The 20,463-nt window shown below is 53.5% G+C and overlaps 1 protein-coding gene across 2 annotated transcripts; it reads left to right on the top strand.

Annotated features, from left to right (window-relative positions):
• Positions 1–377: 377 nt before the first annotated feature.
• Positions 378–18,662, top strand: MAT1A (methionine adenosyltransferase I, alpha). 2 transcript variants are annotated; one of them, XM_012663303.1, is made up of 9 exons: positions 379–695; positions 4,041–4,118; positions 5,770–5,892; positions 9,158–9,270; positions 9,679–9,822; positions 13,984–14,202; positions 15,268–15,450; positions 15,815–15,948; positions 16,565–18,662. In XM_012663303.1, exons 1-9 carry the CDS (start codon positions 602–604, stop codon positions 16,665–16,667), a joined length of 1,191 nt encoding a protein of 396 aa, XP_012518757.1. In that variant the 5' UTR covers positions 379–601; the 3' UTR covers positions 16,668–18,662. The 2 variants fall into 2 exon arrangements, with proteins under 2 accessions (XP_012518758.1, XP_012518757.1); XM_012663304.1 differs by lacking the exon at positions 5,770–5,892 and having other exon boundaries at positions 378–695.
• The last annotated feature ends 1,801 nt before the right edge of the window (positions 18,663–20,463 follow it).

Consider the following 20,463-nt stretch of genomic DNA (forward strand, 5'->3'; position numbering starts at 1 on the left):
GGACCTCCCAACAGCACAGCCACACTGTGTTGCAATCTTAGCCTAAACCGTGTCTCTGGGAAAGAGTCTCTTGCTGCCTGTTTGTATCTCTGAGTAACCACAGACCCCTACTCTCCAAAGTGGGTTGTTACCCCTGGAGCAATATGGAGATTAGCTGGGAAGCTGAAGGAGTGTCCCAAAGGAGCCTCAGTCCTGCAGAATCTATACAGCACCCCCTTCCCTTACATTGACCAGGTACTTAGGGTTTGGGAAATCACAGCTGAGAACTGAAATTCCTCGAGGTAAGAAGACTCCCCTCCCAGGAAATGGACTCCTCCAATTTTTTTTCACGTGATTATTCGGGCACTTTCACTTTTCCATATATAGGAGTCACTCAGGAGCAAGCTCTGACCAGCCGAGGGAGTGACACATCTGCGTCTGTCCACTCCCTCCCTCCTCACTCGTCCTCGTCTTACTCTCACGTGCGCACAGGCAGTCAGGCAGAGGTGATCCCCGGGGCTCTGCCAAAGACAAGCCTGTTGGGCTTGGAGAACAAACTCAGGCACAGTGACAGCACTCACACCGTTACCTGGAAGAAGTTGGAGCGGAGAAGTGTGGCAAGATGAACGGACCGGTGGATGGCCTGTGCGACCATTCTCTGAGTGAAGAAGGAGCCTTCATGTTCACGTCGGAGTCTGTGGGAGAGGGACACCCGGGTAAGTAGGTTGTCCTGGGCTGTCTGGCAAATCTGTCACTCCCAGCCCATACTGAGGGAGTCACTTTTTAAAACATTTCTTAACTGACACTTAATAATTGTACATATTTATGGGGTACGGTGTGATGTTTTGATACACGTACATGACGTGTAACGGTCAAGTCAGGGGAATTAGCATATCCAACACTTCAACGTTTATCATTTCTTTGTGGTGAGAACATTCAAAATCTCTCTTCTAGCTCTTTTGAAATATACGATATATTATAATTAACTACAGTCACCCTACTGTGCAGTGGAACACTAGAACTTATTCCTCCCATCTGTAACTCTGTGTACGAGGGAGTCACTTTTCCTAAAGGTCTTAAGAACAATGTGTGTTAGTTACCATAAGGGATCTCTGCAGAAACAGGGAAGCTGGAAGAGTTTTGTAAAACAGTCACTCATCATGAAGCCAAGGGTCCACGCTGCTGCCACCACCAGGACGCGAGCCCGGCGGGGCCATGGCAGGGCAAGCAGCTGGCTGGCGAAGTGTAGGGTACATATACAATGTACCATCAGGTCTTAACTTGATATATAGATATATAGATTTTTTGAGTAAAGCTTTATTATCAGTGATCAACTTGGATCAACAGAGAATATTCCTCAAACAAGACCAGAGGTCACTGAGTTTGGCACATAAAGCACGTGCAGTTTAGAAGCGAAGGCCCCGCACCCTGGCCGGTGCTGAGATAGCTCTCATTGCGCTGCGGTTGTCAGGTATATTATCTAAGAGAAGTACAGATGACCTCCTGAAGGGGGAGAAAATTCAGGTGTTGAAGTAGGTAGAGTGTGGTATGGGGAAGTGAGAGAGGCTTCCTTGGCGACGGCGAGGACTGTAACCAGACATTCAGAGCCTCGAGTTGTAGGACGGTCGTTCTCAAACTTCAGGGTGCGTCCGTATCACCCACAGGACTTGTTGAAATACAGAATGCTGGACCCCCGCCCCAGAGCTTCTGATCCAGTAGGTCTTGGGGGAGGCTCCAGAATTTGCATTTTTAACAAGTTCCCAGGAGACGTCAATGCTACTGGTGGGGAAACCACACTTTGAGAACCACTGTTCTTGAAGAACCCTGGGGGCTAGACATATAGATTTATGTATTTAAGTGCTTCTTCAGACTTTGTGTGAGTGTTTGAAGTGTTTAGTAACTTATCAAGTCTACCTTTTTCCATCGTCCTTGTTTTTGTACTTTCTTAAAGATATTTAACTTTCCCACCTTGTCACTTGGCTTTGGACACCTCAATGCAGTACTCCACATGCTTTAGCCAGTGGTCCTCCACTGGGGGCATTTTTGCCCTTTTCCCCAAGAGCATTTTGTAATATCTGGAGACGTTTTTAGTTGTCACAACTACAGAGGATGGGGGGAGGTGAAACTAGAATCTAGTTGGGTGGAGACCAGGTCAGCTGCCAAACCGCTACAATGCTCACGACAGCCCCGCAACAAGGAATTATCTGGCCCAGAATGTAAACAGTATAGCTGTTGAAAACCTTGAATTTAATTGAGTTTTGTATATGACTTAGCTCAATTCAATATAGGTAGCCTCTTTCATCATGTAAAGCTTTATAGATAAAGTTTCAAGGTTTACTGTATTTGTAATCTGACATTGCTGGTCAGCTCCATGGTTAATGAAGCTCATGTATAGATTAGGAGAAAGATTTACTCCACCTGGAGGAAGGGTTCCTTGGCATACAGTGGCCAGTGCTCCCAAGAATGGCCCATTGCACACAACAGCAATGTGCTCAGCAGTCAGAGAAGGAAAACTCCAGCCAAGAAATTGATGGTTTTGTCTACTTAGTGACAGCCCATCCATTGGTCTGATCCCCCTTTCATTTGCCACTATGAATTAACTGGGTAAAATCAGTTTCCTCTAAGGCTTGGTGACTTTCTGCTTGTCTTCCCGTTGATGAGTTCCTCTCTACCAGAAAGATAAAGTTAATGGTACTTTTTAAACTTCCAAGAAAACCAGCTCTTGACTATCTTAAGCCTACCTGGTGATATTGATAGAAACTTTGAAGCCTTAAAAAAACAGTCCAGATAGGACCCCCTAGGCATTGTCTTGGTTTGTGGTGCTATCTTGATGCCCTTGCTGGACCCTGGCTTTACCCCTAGTCGCTGTTGCAGTTCCCTATGCAGAGTGGGAGCGTGTGGTCAGTCTGTCTTTAAACAAGTGGAGACATCCATGAGCAGCATGTGAATAAGCTTCTGGGAATCCTGATGGGTAGGCCAGGGTGGCCAGCATGTATTTATTTTTAGGATATTTTAGCAGCAGAGGCCTTCATCGGTAGGGGTTTGCAGAGGCTATGGGCTCAGACAAACCTAGACATACCACCGGGATCTGCCCCTGGCAGGAGGATAGCTAGAAAAACTCAAATGTGATTACTGGAAGTTTCTGAAGGAAAGAGTAGAGTCTTCGCCTTTAATGGCAGATTAATGAATACGTTTAATTACAGAACTTAATATCTGCTTTTGAGAGCCAAATGCTTGATTCTGAATCTGGCTTATTAACTTTAAAGCATATTACTCTATTAAGAGAAGACTCTGGGTATTTTGAACACTAAATGAGATGAAATATGTTTAGATGTCACTTTTATTTCTTAATTGGTGAGCATTGACAGTTTGCATAACCCCACAGCAAGAGTGGATTTTTCTACAGTTCCATTTAGTGGTCTATGTGCTAGACCACATAGAGTCTTTAAGTCAAACAATAGAACAAGATCAGATCCCAGCTCCTGCTGAACCCCTGTCAGTCCCACCTTGACTGAGGAGGTCAAACCCAGCTGTTAGGACATCTGGCCTTCGGGAGGCTGACTGACCTTGGGGGAGGATCCAAGGTGCTGCTTATGGAAATGTTCTGCAAAACAGCAGTGATGTACACGGGTCCTGCTGTAGAATTCTGATGGGTGGAGGCCTGTGTTTGGTGTGGTGTCTTACACACAGTACATTGCATCTCACGGAACCTGCAGTGCAGTGCAACTGTTTGTCCCATCTGATGTGACATCTTGGCACCTACTCTTACTGATGTTATTAACTATTTTAACTCCTATTTCTAGGACTTTTCTAAATGTTTCGATGAAAGGGAATATGATGCAGAATGAGAGACTTGTTAGTTAGAAGAATGTGTATGTGCATTTGTGTGTTTGCGAATTGCTTTAGACTCTTAGAAGAGCTGATTTTGAAATTTATTTCCTTTTTTGGGGAACTCTATGACCTTATGTAATACATGTCTTACAAAATTAGGCAGGAATAGGAAGAAAAAAAAGTTTGTTATACCTAATATTTGTGTGATTCTCACCCATGTTCTTGTCCAGATAAGATCTGTGACCAGATCAGTGACGCTGTGCTGGATGCCCATCTCAAGCAAGACCCCAATGCCAAGGTTGCCTGTGGTAAGAAACACCCAACTCCTTCCTGCCGGAGACCTACGTGGGCTAGACTGAGAAGTTAATGGTGGGCACAAGACCATAGAGCTGTGCTCCTCAGTTCCAAAGTCTCTGTCCTCTGGTCTGTACTAGGTTTCTTGATTACGCAATCTCTCCTATGTAGTAGCAGGGAAGAAAAACATTTCTAACCATGAAACAAACCAGTAATTGTTTTTGGGCAGACTTTGGCATTAGATGTGTTAGTAAACAGCAGAGGGTTGGATTGGCACATGGCTTCCCCGATGCTTGATCTCATTGGGAGCCAGGGAGACTTTCAGAGTTCTCAGGTGACTCTTCCAGATGAGATGGAAGAGCTTGAAGCAAGGGTAGCTGCCTGGGTTACGTGCTGTGCTCTCGGGGTAGGAGCCTTTGATGGTTACACAGACGTCTGGCCCCTTCCCTTGTTTTCTTCCCTAGTTTGTGGCATGATTCGGGTTTTAAATAACTTATGCCTCCCATTTAATAGCAACTGGAGCACCTTCATCAATTGTGTTTAAATAAACTAATAGCTTTCCTAAGGGACATTACTGTTGAACTAAAGCACTGAAGCCCTCTTTCATATCTGCATCATTCATTGTTCCCTGGAGACCTTCGTGCAGGCTAAAGATCTTCCCCTTTATTTGCAGGATAAGTTCCTTGATAGCAAAACCTTGCATTTGCATACACAAAGAGTGCAATGCGCACCACCCGAAGGATGGACATATTTGAAACTCGGACTTAGGAAGGGAGAGGGGGTAAGGGAAACATACGTAACCTAAACATCTGTACCCCCATAATATGCTGAAATAAAAAAAAACAAAAAAAAACCTTGCCTGGGTTGAAGCCCTTGGCACAGCGGCAGAGTGCCAAGGAGTCAGGGACTCCAGAGCCTGGCAGACCCCTGAGGTGGTCATGTCCAGCCTATTTACTTTACAGATGGGTCACGGTGCCTGCTGCATCAGGGACTGACCAAGGCCACAGGTTGTGGATGCCCCAGTGCAGAGACCACTGTCAGTGCCACGTCCTGTCTGCTGCACAGACTCATCCTTCCCTCTCTGGTGACATCCTAGCCCCTGTATCCAATGCTACACGGACCCATTGCCCTATGAAGGTAGACTTCATGCTGACACCTTAGCTTTGTAAATATCTGGAGAGAAGTTTGACCTGCTGTGTGTGTGTGTGTGTGTGTATGTGTGGGCGCGTGCGCGTGTGTGCGTGTGTGCGTGTGTGTGTGTGTGTGTGTGTGTGGGTGATGAGGGTGCTCACATGCACTGACTACATTCTTTATGTCAGCTACATGCCACCATTGTCTCATTTCAACCCACACAGCAGTCTTACTATCTTCACTGAATAGTTGAGGAAACTGAGGTTAGAGAGGTTAGATAAGCTGTCCAGGATCACGCACGTGGTAACTATTCTGCATAGAACTCAAGTGTGACTGATTCTTTCCAAGGCAGCATTTGAAGGTGCTCAGTGCTTGGTGCTGGCATTTAATCTTTTTATTGGCATTCTTATTCTCTTTCTGGAGTCCGTTCCTTGTAAGGCCCCTTTGTGTCTTTTCATCGGCACTGTGAGAGGTCTAGGTACTGGAGCTTCCCTTGGTGGTGCTGGGCCGCTCACCCTGCCCCCTCCCTTCCAGAGACGGTGTGTAAGACGGGCATGGTGCTACTGTGTGGCGAGATCACCTCGCGGGCCATGGTGGACTACCAGCGGGTGGTGAGAGACACCATCAAGAACATCGGCTACGACGACTCTGCCAAGGGTGAGGGCGGGTTGGTCTCCAGGTCCCAAATACACGTTGATCTCTGCCAAGAAAGCCCCCCAATGCTGAGTCAAACCTGAGGCTTTCAGCCTTCCTGGACCCATCTGTCAGGTTCCAGGGGTCCAAGGCTCTGGCACAAGTATGACCAGCAGACAGCGGTGCCCAGTGGACCCAGCACATGTCCGTCCATTGCTGGCTGTGCTTGTTTAAGGTCCTGCCTTTCTTGGTGCAGGCAAAGGCTTTGGAAGGGAAAGAAGCACCAATACAAAGGGCATTGCCTTCTGCTGGGGACCTGTTCCCCACCAGGCACAGGTGGTAGTCTCTTGGTATGTGTTGTCTTCATTTCAGAAACTCTGACATACTTCCTCTGCTGATGAGGACATAGAGAGGTAAACAACTGGTGTCAGGTAACGCAGTCAGTACGTGGCTGCCAGGTTTGGGACGCTTGTGCTTTCCAGTACATCATGCTGCTTTCCATTATAGACACAGAAAAAGATGACTCAATCCAGAACTGATGCTAACAGCAGGCGAAGGAGACAGGCTGGCCCAGGTCAGCACCAGTGCCAGGCAGAGTGGGGCCAAAACCCAGGGAAGAGGCACAGCCCTAGCAGGGAATTGAGGAGGGGCACCGCTATAACCAGGTGGGGGCTGGCTGAGCTAGACAAAATGAGGGCCTCAAAGCAGAGCCCACAAGCATCTAAGACTGGGCAGGCCAGGGAGCAGCATGGCCCAGAGGGGCATCAGAGGACACAGGGTGTGAGGGCCAGGTGCTGAGGGCTCATGTGCAGTGACATCCCTTGGCAGCTTCAGTGGCCCTTTAGGCACACTGGCTTCCTGGATGGGACGCTGGCCCCAATTCTTAAAGGTTTCATGTTGGCCTTTGGCATTAGGTATTCAGGCAATTCCAGTTTTTAAAGAAAAATTCCTTTGCATCTCTGTTGGCTCTCTCCTAATTCCCCAAAATTACCATAAGAGATACGGTTGCAAAAATGTCCACATCCAGACCAACCTTCCTGGACTTAAACCTGTGACCAAGACTCACAAATGGAAGCACGACTGTTTGAAGGTGCTAGTTTTTGCCTGTGTCATATGTTGGTTGTTTACGATGACGTGTGGCATCCATATGGGTCAGGGTAGGCAGAGATGCCCATGCCCTGCCTTTATAAATGAGAGCCCCTCACGGCATGAGAGCACAGACACACGGAAGCTCAGTCCTACACTGTCTGACTCAGCCCAAAGCGCTCATGAGCAATCTGTGTCACCTGAGTGCATGAAAGTAGTTTTTTTTGGAGGGGAGTGGGGATGTGTATCAAGAATCACTGGGAAGAGAAGAGTGAGAGGCAGTTAATTCTCCCAGTTGGGATGGGAGGGTGTTCACAGAGGAAACGCATTGTCCCAGAGTAGCAGCTTCCCAACATGTTTCCATGCAAGCCCTCCCTGTTCTACCAGGAAAAGCCAGTTTGTTTACATACATTTAGACCTTATTCAAGAGCGAACGTTGTTCTGCATTAGGTAGCAGGGAAATTTTCTAGGAGGTAATGTTCCCTAGAAAGGCAGAAGTGAGAGAGAGCCCAGCCCTGGCTGAGATGGGCTCAGTGGGCTGAGTTCCCCAGTGCCGGAGCTTGTCAGGGTACCTACGCCAGATGGACTGTCGCAGGGTGATGGCCTTAGCAGGGCCTTGGGCCAGCCGCTCCTTGCTGCTCCTGGCTACAGAGTCGCAGGGCTCATTGCCTTTCCCAAGCCTTGCGCCTTTCCCCTTAGTCTCATAAGTTCTATTTTTCCAAATCACTTGGAGCCCATGCTTGATTTTGAGCACCGGGAAGGTTCATTATTTAGAGAGAGAGTGATTAGGTAAAGTGTGGAATGTTTAATGCAGAACGAGATAACTCTTTGATAGTTCTCCAAAGACTTTTCATTGATTTACAAAGTCAAAAACATTCACTGGGGAATAGGAAGGTGTAAAGGGCAAAGATGACCTGACGCTCCCAGGGCAGAGGGACGGCCTGGCCTCAAATGATGCAATGTGAGGTGTCCCGGGGGTGAGTCCATGGCTTGGTGTCCAGTGAACTGCAGGAGGGTCCAGGGACACTCACTGACAGCTATTGTAGGGCTGGGGAGCCGGAGGAAGAGCATTCTAGGCAGAGAGCCCTAGAAGAGGTAGAAGAGTATATTGTACTTAAGGCTAAACCCAAGTTCACGTTGGCTGAAGGAGTTCAGGCGGCAAGGGCTGCGTCGAACTGAGGAGCTTCAGTTTTAGTCTTTGGCAGTAGGTCCCCACCTGAAGCTTGTACACGAACAGTGGGTTGGATCTGCCTGTGTCATTTCTGTAAGCCCAGTCTGGCAGTGTGCATAGGGGAAGGGACTGGGAAGAGGATGGCTGTGGGGCTTCAGGGAGGAGGGTAGCGGCTTGTTACTACACTTGACCTTGTGGTGGGGCATCTGTGTATTTAGCTCCTCAATTTCAGTCCCTGCAGCTGAGCTCTGAGGGCTGGGAGGGAGGAGAGCGTGCCCTCGGTGCATAGCAGCATCCTCGGGGGGTAGCTGGGCTGGGCTGCTGTTAGCCCAGACTTCCCTGAACCAGCGCCCAGCATGCTGGGGGGAGGGGGCAGCCCTCCACCTTGTGCTTCACTTTGGCAGACAGGGTGGGAGGGGGAGCTTGGCCCCAGACGTGTGGCTTTTCCATTTGCCCCAGACCCTGCACACATCTCTGGTCAGAGGACCCCGGCTCTGGGAGTCTCTCTGGATAGTTCACGTGCACGGTGTTTGTTCAGGATATTGAATACCTGGGTTGGGCACACAGCTGGGCTTCTGAGTGACAGTGTTGGACGGGGCCCTTGATTTTCACTCAGTGTAATCGTTTTCAAACTGGGTTCTGGGAGGCGCCTCTGGGAGAGCCTAAGGGGCAGGGCTGGGAGTCAGCCATGTGCTCTCCAGCCAGAGCAGCCACGATATCACCTCATTTCTAATGCCGCAGTTCTGCGTTGGATACATTTTTTAAACCAAGGTCTAATTGAGTATAGTACAGAAAAAAATGTACCATGGAGAACTTTCATTGACCAAGAGTCCCACATGATGGTATGAGAAGGACACAGGGCCTCCCCCATCCTGGGCCCCAGCTGTGGGCCTGGACAGACCCCAGCGAGTTAAAGACCACCCACCCTGGGACCAAGTGCCACGTCAGGAGCTGAGCAGTCCCCCAGGAAGCTCACAGCCCCCCTCCGTCTGACACGTGTCCCCACTGAGGTGCATGTTCCCTTCCACCTAGGCTTCGACTTCAAGACCTGCAATGTGCTGGTGGCTTTGGAGCAACAGTCCCTGGATATTGCCCAGGGTGTCCATCTGGACAGAAGCGAAGAGGATGTTGGTGCAGGAGATCAGGTAACTCGGCATTGAGTGCAGGAACCACGTGGGGACTTCCCTGCAGGGTGGTCTGGCTCAGACCTGGCTCTGACCCGTGCTGAGGAGCTAGCTGGGGAAGTTCATGAGCGATGGGTTAATCACACCATGGGGAGGATCCCTCATCCTAGCATGAGAGCCTGGAGTGCGTCGGACACCTCTGCTTCGCCACCGTGCTGCGGAAGGCTGCGGTTGCTAATGCTGGGTTTGGGCTCGTCGCCCCTCCTAGAGTGTTGAGGATCAGGGACTATGTCCTCCTCCCCCCGGTAAGTGCCCAGTGGAGAGCGAACTCCACGTGTGAGGCACCAGGGGAGTTTTAGACTTGCAGAAAGCCATTGTCCTGTTGGTCCTGGGACGGTGCTGCTCAGCCTCCTCTCTGCCCTGCCGCAGGGTTTGATGTTCGGCTACGCCACGGACGAGACGGAAGAGTGCATGCCCCTCACCATCGTCCTCGCTCACAAGCTCAACGCCCGCATGGCGGACCTGAGGCGCTCTGGTGTCCTGCCCTGGCTGAGGCCCGACTCGAAGACTCAGGTGAGCTGCTGAATTCCCTTCCGGAGAGCTCCAGACAGAACCTTTAAGCAACGCCTGAGCCCTCTTGATTCTGTCATTTTTAAGATCAAAATGTTCAATCTCAAAGAATTGTCAATTTTGAAAAGAACTATCTAAAAAATCTTCAGCTCTAGATGTCTACCCCACATTTTATTATAAAAAATTCCAGAAATGCAGGAGAGTTGAAAGAACGGTTCTAGATTTTTTTTTCCCCTTGTTAGCATACATCGCCTCTGATGATTCGCCGAATCCTGCCACAAACTTCTTAACCGGCTTCAGACTCTTTGGTCACTGCCTTCCCATGTAGCCAGGCTCCGCACCTCGAACAGGCAGGCTGTCTGTGCTGCCTGCATCTCGTAGTGGCCCTTTTTCTTATCTTTGTTTCTCATAAAAAGGCTTTACCTTTGCTGTTCCAGCTCCTGCCCCAGGGGCCCTGACCTCTCTGCTCCCTGCAGTGTTGAAATCTGCCCCCAGGTCCGTATTTGAAGGTCCCGTGACGCAAGTGCTACAGGTGAAGGCCTGACGCAAGTGCTACAGGTGAAGGCCTCCTGCCGGCCCTCCCATGCCTGCCCTCAGCCTTGCTGGCCCCGAGGGGCCCTGTCCTTGTGGCTTCCTGCCGGGCTCCTCTCCCACACTCCAGCATGACTCCAAGTTCCCGCACTTCCTCCTGCGCACGCTCTCCTTCTGGCCGTACTTGTGGACCCCATTGTCACCTTCACACGCTCAGCTCCCGAATCTACCTGCCGGTCTCTCCAACTCACTGGCTTCATTTCTCATTCGCCCTGCAAACACACGTGCCCTGAGAGCCTGCCCGTGCGCCCAGCTGAAGGAGGGGCTGGAGCGCCACCTTTGCTCAGTCCTGCTCAGCACATCTCTGCCCACCCTGCCTGTGTCCCATGTCTGTCCTATCAAGCGCCCCTCTTGCTCCAGCCCAGCTAGGCCAGGATCGGTGCCCTGCCCTCCCAGAGGTTCTCCCTGCTTGGAAAGGCCAGTTAACTCTGTTCTGGCTTCACTTTTTAATGTCCTAATATCTGTTAAGTATTGTCAGCAACTTTCTGCTTCCTGTGAGGGGAGAAGGGAAATCCACTTGGCATTCTGGCATTCAAAGCCTTTTACGGTCTTTCAACTTGACTTTCCTCTGCCTCCCCCCTCCCCATCCTTGCTTAATCTACATCGTTTCACTCATGTTCCCCTAGTTTCTTACTGCTTTGCATCTGGGCTCCTACCCTTCACCTTACTTGGGTTCCTTCTCTGGTCCTCACCTGTCCATGAGTGGCCAGCAAAGTTCTCACCTCCTCTTGCTCCCCGCCAAGTCCCAGAGAGCACCTCCTCTTGTCCCGCACTTGGAATTTGGCGCATGTGGCTTTATAGCTCAGCATGGTGCATGTAGCTCTACCCATTCCTCCAGCTGTACAGAGATGGAGAACCTTCTCCCCCAGAGTAAGGCCAGGCGCAGGGCGGAGGTCACACCGTGGCTACACCTGGGGCAGGGGAGTGTGCTTATGGCCCAAAGGGAACCCTTCCCTGGGACTTCCTGCAATATCCATGTGAGCACCAGGGCAGGAGGTGGAGCCATCAGCATTGCTCGGGAGCTCTCTGAGGTTGCGGGAAGGAGAGCTGATGGGTGTGGAGTGTGGTGGCACCATGCTTCGAGCCGCCCTGGACTGGGACGGTGCTGGGATGCAAAACGGGGGAGATTCACAGAAAAGGAAATCCCAGAACAGGGATATGAGGCAGTCAGTGGAGCTGTCGGGCCAGCTGGTGCGGGACAGGCCTCCTTCACTTCCCTTGGATACGAAACAGCAGGTTTCCCAGTCCAGGAGGCAGCGAGAAAGGGAAGGGTGGATGGGTTCGTTTAGGGTTCCTTCCTGTGAGGAATTATCTTAAAAATGGTAGTATGGACACCCACCTGCCTCACTCCCCTGCCATGGCAGGCTGTGAGCCAGCTCCAGTTGGAGAGGGTGTGGGTTTGCGGACGGAGCCCGTGTAGCCCCTCGGCCCTCCGAGCAGCCCGGCTCGCTCCACGCGCTCCCTCAGGGCACTGGGCCAGTACGAGGTCTAGGTCCTCTCTGTCGCCCTGTTTGTGAAGGATTTTCATCATCTGAGCAGTGTTGACTGTGAACAGGATGAGTCTTTCCACCTGAACAAATCCTCGCTGCTGATACCGAGAATCGGCGGCAGTGCTGGTGGCTATTTTTGTACCGGGTCAGAGTTGTGTTTTCCGTGCTGTGTTTTTCCCCACATCTGCTGACACAATGAGATAAGAGCAGTGCTCGGAGCCCTTTGCTCCGCCACCCTGTGCTGTGGTTCCCCAAGGCCATCGTGTGGGGTTTGCCAGAGTTGGGAGTGGGGCTGCCCCGCGGAGCAGTGGGACAGGCCCGAGCAGCCCCTCAGGATGTGAGCCTTCTCCCGTGGCCCCCTGCAGCAGGCCTGGGGGTCTCCTCTCCTGGGAACCCGCTACCCCCACCTCAGTTCCCGCTCTCGGGGCCTGTGAGCACACAGTCAGCATTTAAAGGCTGCTCTGGGTCCCCTGTGTCACTAGGGTCTGGCATCCCGCAGCCAGGGCTCTTTCCCTTCCTTCTTCCGGACCCCACCTTGTTGGACAAGGCAGGACGCAGGGAAGGACTTTGACACAGACCCAGTGTTTGGTGGATGTCTGAGGGGCCTTGGGCAGGCAAAGACGTGCTGCAGGCGCCGTCCCGGGCAGGCGCTGTTCGCTGCCCCGTGGCTCCGTCCAGGCCCTGGGGTATGGAGCGGTCCTGTGCCCTCTGACCAGTGTCCCTACCAGGACCATCTGGCAGAGCTGCACCTCTGCAGTTACCACAGGCCCCTAAAACCCTCTGGGCCCTGCTCCCAGGGGTTCCACTGCCGTAGGCAGCATCAGGCCTGTGGCCAGCACGTCCCTCAGGGTCTAGAGTGGCCCCCTTCTGCTGGGCAGAGCCCGGTCTGCCAGGCCACACAGCTCCAGGTCAGATCCCAGCTCTTCTGGCTGTGTGACCTTGAGCAAGGCGCTTACACTCTGGAACCTCAGCTTTCTTGTCCGTAACGTGGGGTGGTAACAGCTTCTAGCGTACAGGGCGTGCTTCATCAATGCTGGTTTCTTTTCCCAGCCTCATCTCCTGCCCTCACCACCTCCTTCCTCTCATTCTGCAAACCCAGGGTGCCCCGGCTGTTTTCCTTTGTTGCCAAAACAGATCAGTCTGTGACTGCGCTCACCGATGTGTCAGTGAAGGACGGGGTCTGTGGAGAAGGGACGAGGCATCTGTGTGCAGTGGGAGGGACACAAGCTCTTGGGTGGGACAGAGGAGGGTGAAGCTCTCTGGCCTTTCACAACCTGGTGATGTGACTTCAGACAAATTGTTTCGTGGCTTTGTTTATCTCATCTGTGAAGTGGGGATAATAATACTTCCCCCGCTATGATGTCTTAAGTGTTAATTGACAATGCATAGAATGGGCACAGAACTGGCCCGTGGTGGTGGAAGTGAATGTCAGATTTGTGCCCGTGGCCTGGCCTGCTAGGGCGTTGCAGGCAGGTTCCTCCCCTCCAGGTGTACTCTGCTTTTGCTTCCTTTTGGGAAAACACCCAGAGGCTGGCAGTCCAGAGCTTGCTGCTCCCTCTATTTCAACCACCCTAGCTGGGGTCCCTCTCACCCTCTCCCTGTAGCAGGCAAATCTGCTGGCACAATACCCTCCCAGAGCTCCTCCCCTGAGAGTGCTGAGACCATCACCAGGCTCCTTCCCTCCTATCTCAGAGGCTTCTGGGTGCCAAGAAACATCCCCCTGGCCAAAGCCCTCTCTTGACCCTCCATGGCCCAAGGCCAAGGTAGCCCTGCACCTGCCAACGACACGTGGCCTGGGTTTCCATGGGAGGAGCCGAGTGGGCCCTAAGTTGTAAGGAAACTCACAGTGCTAATTGTGGTCCCACGTGGGCAGAGCTATGCCACATGCCTGTCATCCCACGGCACTGGGCAGCTTTTCAGATGTAAGAATGTGTCCGATTAACCTGCCAGAGGCCCGTTGAGGATGGGAGGCCCCATGGGGAACCTGGGAGTCCTACTTGCCTCCTGGGTGTCTGCGCCTGGCAAAGGGGTACCCTCGTCCCAGCCGCGGCGCTCAGCGTTGCCCCCGCCCTCTGATGGACAGGTGACGGTGCAGTACATCCAGGACAACGGCGCGGTCATCCCCGTGCGCGTCCACACCATCGTCATCTCCGTGCAGCACAACGAGGACATAACGCTGGAGGAGATGCGCAAGGCCCTGAAGGAGCAGGTGATCAGGGCCGTGGTGCCGGCCAAGTACCTGGATGAAGACACCATTTACCACCTGCAGCCCAGTGGGCGGTTTGTCATTGGCGGTCCCCAGGTGCGCCCTTGTCTCTGAATGAGGCCCTGATTGGTCCTTGTTACTGGGGTTACTCGTGTCTCGGAGCACAAAGACCACAAGAGACAGCTTTGCGTGGCTCAGCCGGGCCTGGCCATGGACTGAATGTGAAGCCTGTATATCCTGGCCTGTACGTGTTTAGTGCGCTCTCCGCGGGGGCCTGCGGTACCTGTCAGTCTGTGAGTCTTGGCACTGCCTGGCTCTGCAGCCATGCTGCCCCGCCCTGCTCAGGCGCTCGCTCTCCACTGCCGTGTGTGTCATGGCTGACCATTCCCAGGTGGCAGGTCTCTGCCAGAGGCTGCCTGTAATCTGTGGGTACCCGGTGGGTCAGGGTGCTGTAGATGGGGACACCTGCTGCCCCTCCCTCCTGTGGCCCAGGTGTGAGGAGGTGGGGGTTTGCAGAGCACCTCTGAGAGGCTGCTGCCCGCTGCCCAGGGACCTCAGCTATGGACGCATCACCATAAAGTTGAGCCCTGGCCCAGGTTCTATGAGCCCATGTAGTGTAGAAACACAGGGTGGAAAAGAAAGCTTAGTGTTTTTTCTTGCAGAAGCTCTCAAAGCCTAGACGTACTGGGATAACTGTGGAGCTCTAAGAGAGGGGCAGAATATGCAGACTGCCCCAGCTGTTTCACATAGAGCCCCTGCCTTTTTAGAGACATCGCTGTTGGTGATGTTACACAGAGTGCATTTGGGAGACAGGTGCCAGCCAGGGCCACAGCCAGGGCTGCGTTCACCACAGTGAATTCCTGCCTGCGGGTGCGTCTCTCTGTTGTGATGAGCTAGACAGCAAAGGCACTCGGGGTAGTAGCTGTGACCCCAGAGAACCTCTGGGCCATCTTCTGCGCTTTCTAATGAGGCTTTGACAGGTTACTTGATTTCCATAAGTGGGTCAGTGTCTGAACTGGGGTTGGAGCCCAGGGTTTCTGGCCAAGAGGTCTTTGAAAATTGCCTGCAGGCAGCCTCGGGGCATCCGTCCTGAGTGTCATCCCCTCCAGCCATGGAGGGCCCTGCTTCTCATCTCCTCTCTCTGTTTCTTTCCCTCTGCAGGGGGATGCGGGCGTCACTGGCCGTAAGATTATCGTGGACACCTATGGAGGCTGGGGGGCTCATGGTGGTGGGGCCTTCTCTGGGAAGGACTACACCAAGGTGGACCGCTCAGCAGCGTACGCTGCCCGCTGGGTGGCCAAGTCCCTGGTGAAAGCAGGGCTCTGCCGGAGAGTGCTTGTCCAGGTGGGCCCCCCGCCGCTGACCCCACCTTCCTGTCCCAGCTGAGGGCCCCTGCCCAGCCCTGCCCTGGGGAAGGAGATGTTGGCCTAGTGGGGAAGCCTTGTGCTTTGCCAAAGGTGGTGGCTCTGTGGTATCGTGTTGGGCTCTGTAGCCAGCACTCCAGAAACCTAAGGGAGGGCAAACAAAATCTTCAGGGAGAGGGGCACCTGCAAGAACCGCCCTCCATGAAGACAGTGGGGGATTCTAGGCAGACAAATTGGGAGGGGGGAGCATGTTGGGCAAGAGATGAGTGGTCCCTGCTGCCCCTTCCATGAGGGACAGACCCTGCATGGAGACCTCAGTCCCTGACCCCAGTCCCTTCTGGAAGGTGTCCTATGCCATCGGGGTGGCAGAGCCGCTCTCCATTTCCATCTTCACCTACGGAACCTCTGAGAAGACAGAGCGGGAGCTGCTGGACGTGGTGAACAAGAACTTCGACCTCCGGCCTGGCGTCATTGTCAGGTAAAAGCACCCCGAGCTGCTGTTGTGTGGGGCCTGCTCCCTCCCAGGATGCTCAGCTCCACTGGAAGGGGAGCAGAAGGAAGGGTGTTTCAGCCTCTCAGCAGTAGAGGGTCTCCAAGCTCTCAGCCCAGCACAGGGCACACCCAGTGCAGGATGTCTGCTTTTTGGGTTGAAGGAGGCTGCGCAAGATCCCCACTGGCCCGGCGGACACTAACTCCCGTGGGCTCATGTTTGAGCAGCTGGGTTGGGGGGGGCGGTGCGTGTGGATCTTAGGAAAACAGTGATATGGCCACATGGCTGGGAATTGGGTTGGCAAGCCTGTTCCCACATGCTCGTTTCTCGAGCCATCCCTGTTTTCTGGAGCTTGTGGACGTTGGCCTAGGCTAGGTCAGTGGAGTGGGGACGAGAAGGGCACCTTAATAAGGCTGGAGTTCCAATCCCGGCCCCCGGATCTCCAAGCCTCTGTTTCCTAAGCTAGAAAACAGAACTGTGGTGTGGCGTGGGTGGGAGGCGTGCGCGTGAAATCCACGAGGGAGGAGCGCCCTTGGAGTCTGTCAACCGCGCCTGCACTCTGCCCTGTTCCATGTTAAAATGACCTTTTCTTCTGGACACACAGGGATTTGGATTTGAAGAAGCCCATCTACCAGAAGACAGCATGCTACGGCCATTTCGGAAGAAGCGAGTTCCCGTGGGAGATTCCTAGGAAGCTTGTGTTTTAGAGCTGGTGGGAGCTGGGCCTGGCCTCATGCTGGTGGCATCTGGTGGCCACGCTCCTCTTCCCCAGGATCCCAAAGCTCATATGTCCTGGAGCTCTGGGTGCTGACTGCCTTCCCCACCCACCAGCCCTCTGGGGAAAAGCCGGGTCCCTCTCATTTAGTCCTGTCCTGCCATCACCATGTATGGCCAGAGGCAGGTGGCTTCCTGGTGCTGAGGGTCAGAGCTCCGTGTGAGGGTCATCACGGTGTCTCCCTGCCTCTCCCTCAGACCAGAGCAATGTTGACTTTGTGGGAAAAGCACCCCTGTCCAGAGTGAATTCCCTCACTCTCCTCCCCGCACAGCCTGGACCCTGACCAGCCCCTCCTCGCCCCGCGTGGGCCAAGGTGAGGGCAGCGCATCTCACAGACCTCAAGGTTACCTCTGGGCTTGGGCCACGGGTCTCCCTCACAGCTGCTGCTAACACCCCTGAGCCAGGGGCTTCACAAAGCCGCTCCTAGGCCAGGCATCTGGCAGGGGTGAGGACAGGAGCGGATGTCTCCTAAGCATCTGCAATGTGTGAGGGACCCAGCTAACCCCTGCTCTCATTTTTTCTTCACTGCAACGTGATAAGGTAGCACCTTTTATTACCCCATTTATAAATGGGGGAAACCAAGACACAGAGAGTCTAGATAACTTTCACAAGGTCCCACAGCCGGGCGTCAGGGCCTCGACGTGAATCTAGGAGCTTTAACTCAGAAGCCTGTGTACCCCCCGTCTCATGCCAGAAACGGACTTGAGCAATGACTAAGCAGATTGCAGCGAGGCCACGGACTCTGCCCTGAAGGCCTGGGGTTACTGGGAATTACTGGATTAACCCACTGCCTCTTCTTGAGCCCTGGGCAATGGTCTGCAAAGTCAAGATGGAACCAAGGACTATTTCGTTTGTCTCATTTGTCCCAGAAGACAGTTCAGGGTGGGCTGGGCTGCAGTTTGGAATTAAAAGGGAGCCTTATCATCCTAGCCACGTGACCACTCAGAGACACATGGGGCTGGGGATTTTGGACCTCTGGGTTAAGTGGTCTAAGTCCAGTCCAGTCCTACCTGGGCTTCTTGGAGCAGAAGCAGCAACTTGTCCTAGCGCAGGTGACTGGCCCCTTAGAGGACTTCAAGTCCTTCTCCTTCTTTGGCCCCTGTATGTTCTGTAGGGTTAGTGCTGTTGGAGTAAGTGGTGGGGGGCCCTAAGATGCCCTTCTAGAGAGGCCAGCCCTAAGGCCCAGATACTGATGTTAAGTAGGCCGGTCTCTCCTCCTAGTGGTGGACAAGATGCCTGAGATATCATGAGGAGATTCCGCCTTTGCCAGGTGGTTTTCTGGGGACAGGTTTGTTCCTCAGGGGTCTGAATGGTCCTTGGTCTGCCAGGGTCTTGGAAGCTGCATACTCCCCTGCCTTGCCATCCCTGGCCGGCACCTCCCACCCCACCTGCCATCAGCCTGGGCCTCAGACAGCAGCGTCTCCACCTTCCCTCGAGCTCTCAGGGCCACAGGCTCAGGTAGGGGCCTCCGCGGGCCCCAGGAGAACACGGGGGCCTTGGCTTCTTTCCAGGGCACACGGTGCTGGTTCTGGCTGGGAGAGGTGGCCAAGAAAGCCTCACCTGGAGAGCCAGCAGCCTGCACCTGGGCCTGGCCTTTCCCTCAGGAGACAAGAAACTGTTCAGGGCAGAAAGGGAAGCCCAAACTGCCCTCAAACCCTGGAACTTGTGTATGATACTGAAACTCGGGTCTCTCTGCAGGCTCCTGGTGACCTGGGTCAGCTTTAAGTTCCTCCAGTAGACGGAGGGACACATTTGCAGGTGGCTGAGTCCTCTAACTTGGACAATGTCCCAAGCAAAAATTCAGGATTTTATACTTTCCCTACCCTCAAGAGGAATAAGACCTTTTTTTGTCAACATTGTTTATATGAAACTCAAGCTTTTATTTGTTTGTAGTTCTTTCTAAAACAGTGAATAAAAACTCAAGGAGCAACTACCCTATGCTTAGTTTTTGTCTTCAGAACCCTGGAGACACCCGCTCTGTGTAGCATTGCCTGACTCCGCCACCCCGGGCAGGGTTGGGGTTCTCCCTTAGCGTCCCCGGCCGGGGCACGGCCCTCACGAGCTCATCCTCCAGCCGCACGTCGGTCACACCGCCGCCGTGTTCACTCCCTCCCACGTCCCACTGAGGGACATGTTCTCAGGAACGCGCTCTAGTGTGGGGACACGGAGGCCCAAGAGGGTTAGGAGTGTGACCGAGGGCACCCGGCTGGCTGGGGCTGCTCGAGCTTCGTTCTCCCGGTCACAGGCACTGCTGCCCTTGGCCCACGTCACAGTGTGTGGTGAGGCCGCGGGAGCGCGGCGCTCGGGCAGCTCTTGTCGATGGCGGGATAAGGGGCTGGACCGGTGTCGCGAGCGCAGAGGTGGTCTGCAGAGGAGAGGCGAACCTTGAGGTGGGTGCGCGTTTCCTCCTCACACATCTGCAATTGCGAGGGGCGTGCACAGATGATGCTTTTTAATTAGAAGGTCGTCCCTGCAGGGGCCCCCCGAGGAGGCTTGGTCGGAGCAGAGGGAGGTGGACTTGCGCAGTCCCGACAGCGGGCGGTGTGGCCGGGACTCGGCTCCGGGGACGTCCCCGGGGTGGGCTGAGGGGAGCAGCCGTGCAGCCCCTCCCTGTCAGGCCCAGGGGGCTGGTCTGGGGTGCCCGGGAGGGCAGAGGGGAGCGAAGACCCGGGAATGTGCAGAGTCGGGGACAGGAGGAGGAAGCCAAAGGCCAGAGGGTGTCGCGGTCTCGTTTGAGACAGAATCTATGCCCTGCGAAGCCACTACGCGGGAAACACATCGGAACGCTTGCCTGCGAGGAAGGACGCTACAGGCCTAAAAGGCGAAATGCGAGGAGAGAAAGCAAGGAGGACCAGCCGCGCCACGGAGCCCGCAACCGTCCCAACGGCAGCGAAACGTGGAAGGAGCCAAGGAGATCGTGAGGCAGCGGCCAGTGGGGGGAAGGAAAGCCAGGAGGCGTGTCCTTGCAAGCCAGGTGAAGACGGGGTTTCTAGAACGAGGGAGGGACCAACTGTGTGAAATGGCACTGATGAGTTAGATGACATGAGGCCCAGGAGTGTCCCATGAATCCAGCTACGTGGAGGTTGTTGGTGACGTGAGAAATGGCACAGTCATTTTAAAAAGTGAGTATGACCATTTTCCCCACCCCAGTCACGATCCTTTTGTGCATCTCATACATTCCAAGTGCAATTAAAAGCGCGTGCCTGGCTGTCGCTGCCGCGCATGCCTGTGCAGGGGCACCTGCCTGCCCTCACTGCAGACTCCGCTCCCCAACCCCCACCACACTCCAGACTGCCCGGTTTCTTTGACTTCTCCAAATAGGCCAAGCTCATTCCTGCCTCAGGACCTTTGAACGTGCCATTCTGTCATGGGCGCTTTATCGCACCCTGTAGGTTTCAGGTGAAATTTCCGTGTTTCTGAAAAGCCCCTTCCTTGATAACTTCTCTTTTCGACTCCATTCCATTTTTCATTTCTTACCCAGTGTTTAACGAAATGTGCCAATGGATATAATGCCTTGTTTAACCCTTGGAGCCCACTGCCGTCACTCAACTCTGTCCATACCCACCTCCCTTCTGTTCTCCGCATGGTGGTTCCTCTGAATGTTTTTAGTCTCAGCTTCCAAGTCAACCTCCAGAAAGACGCCTTCAAGCATCTCCATAAATTATAACCAACACCATCTTTATCTAATATTGAGTTCTAGAAGGTTGTTTAATTCTTTTATTTTTAGT

The sequence above is a fragment of the Propithecus coquereli genome, unplaced genomic scaffold, assembly GCF_000956105.1.
Source record: "Propithecus coquereli isolate 6110/MARCELLA unplaced genomic scaffold, Pcoq_1.0 Scaffold80, whole genome shotgun sequence".
Lineage (NCBI taxonomy): Eukaryota > Metazoa > Chordata > Mammalia > Primates > Indriidae > Propithecus > Propithecus coquereli.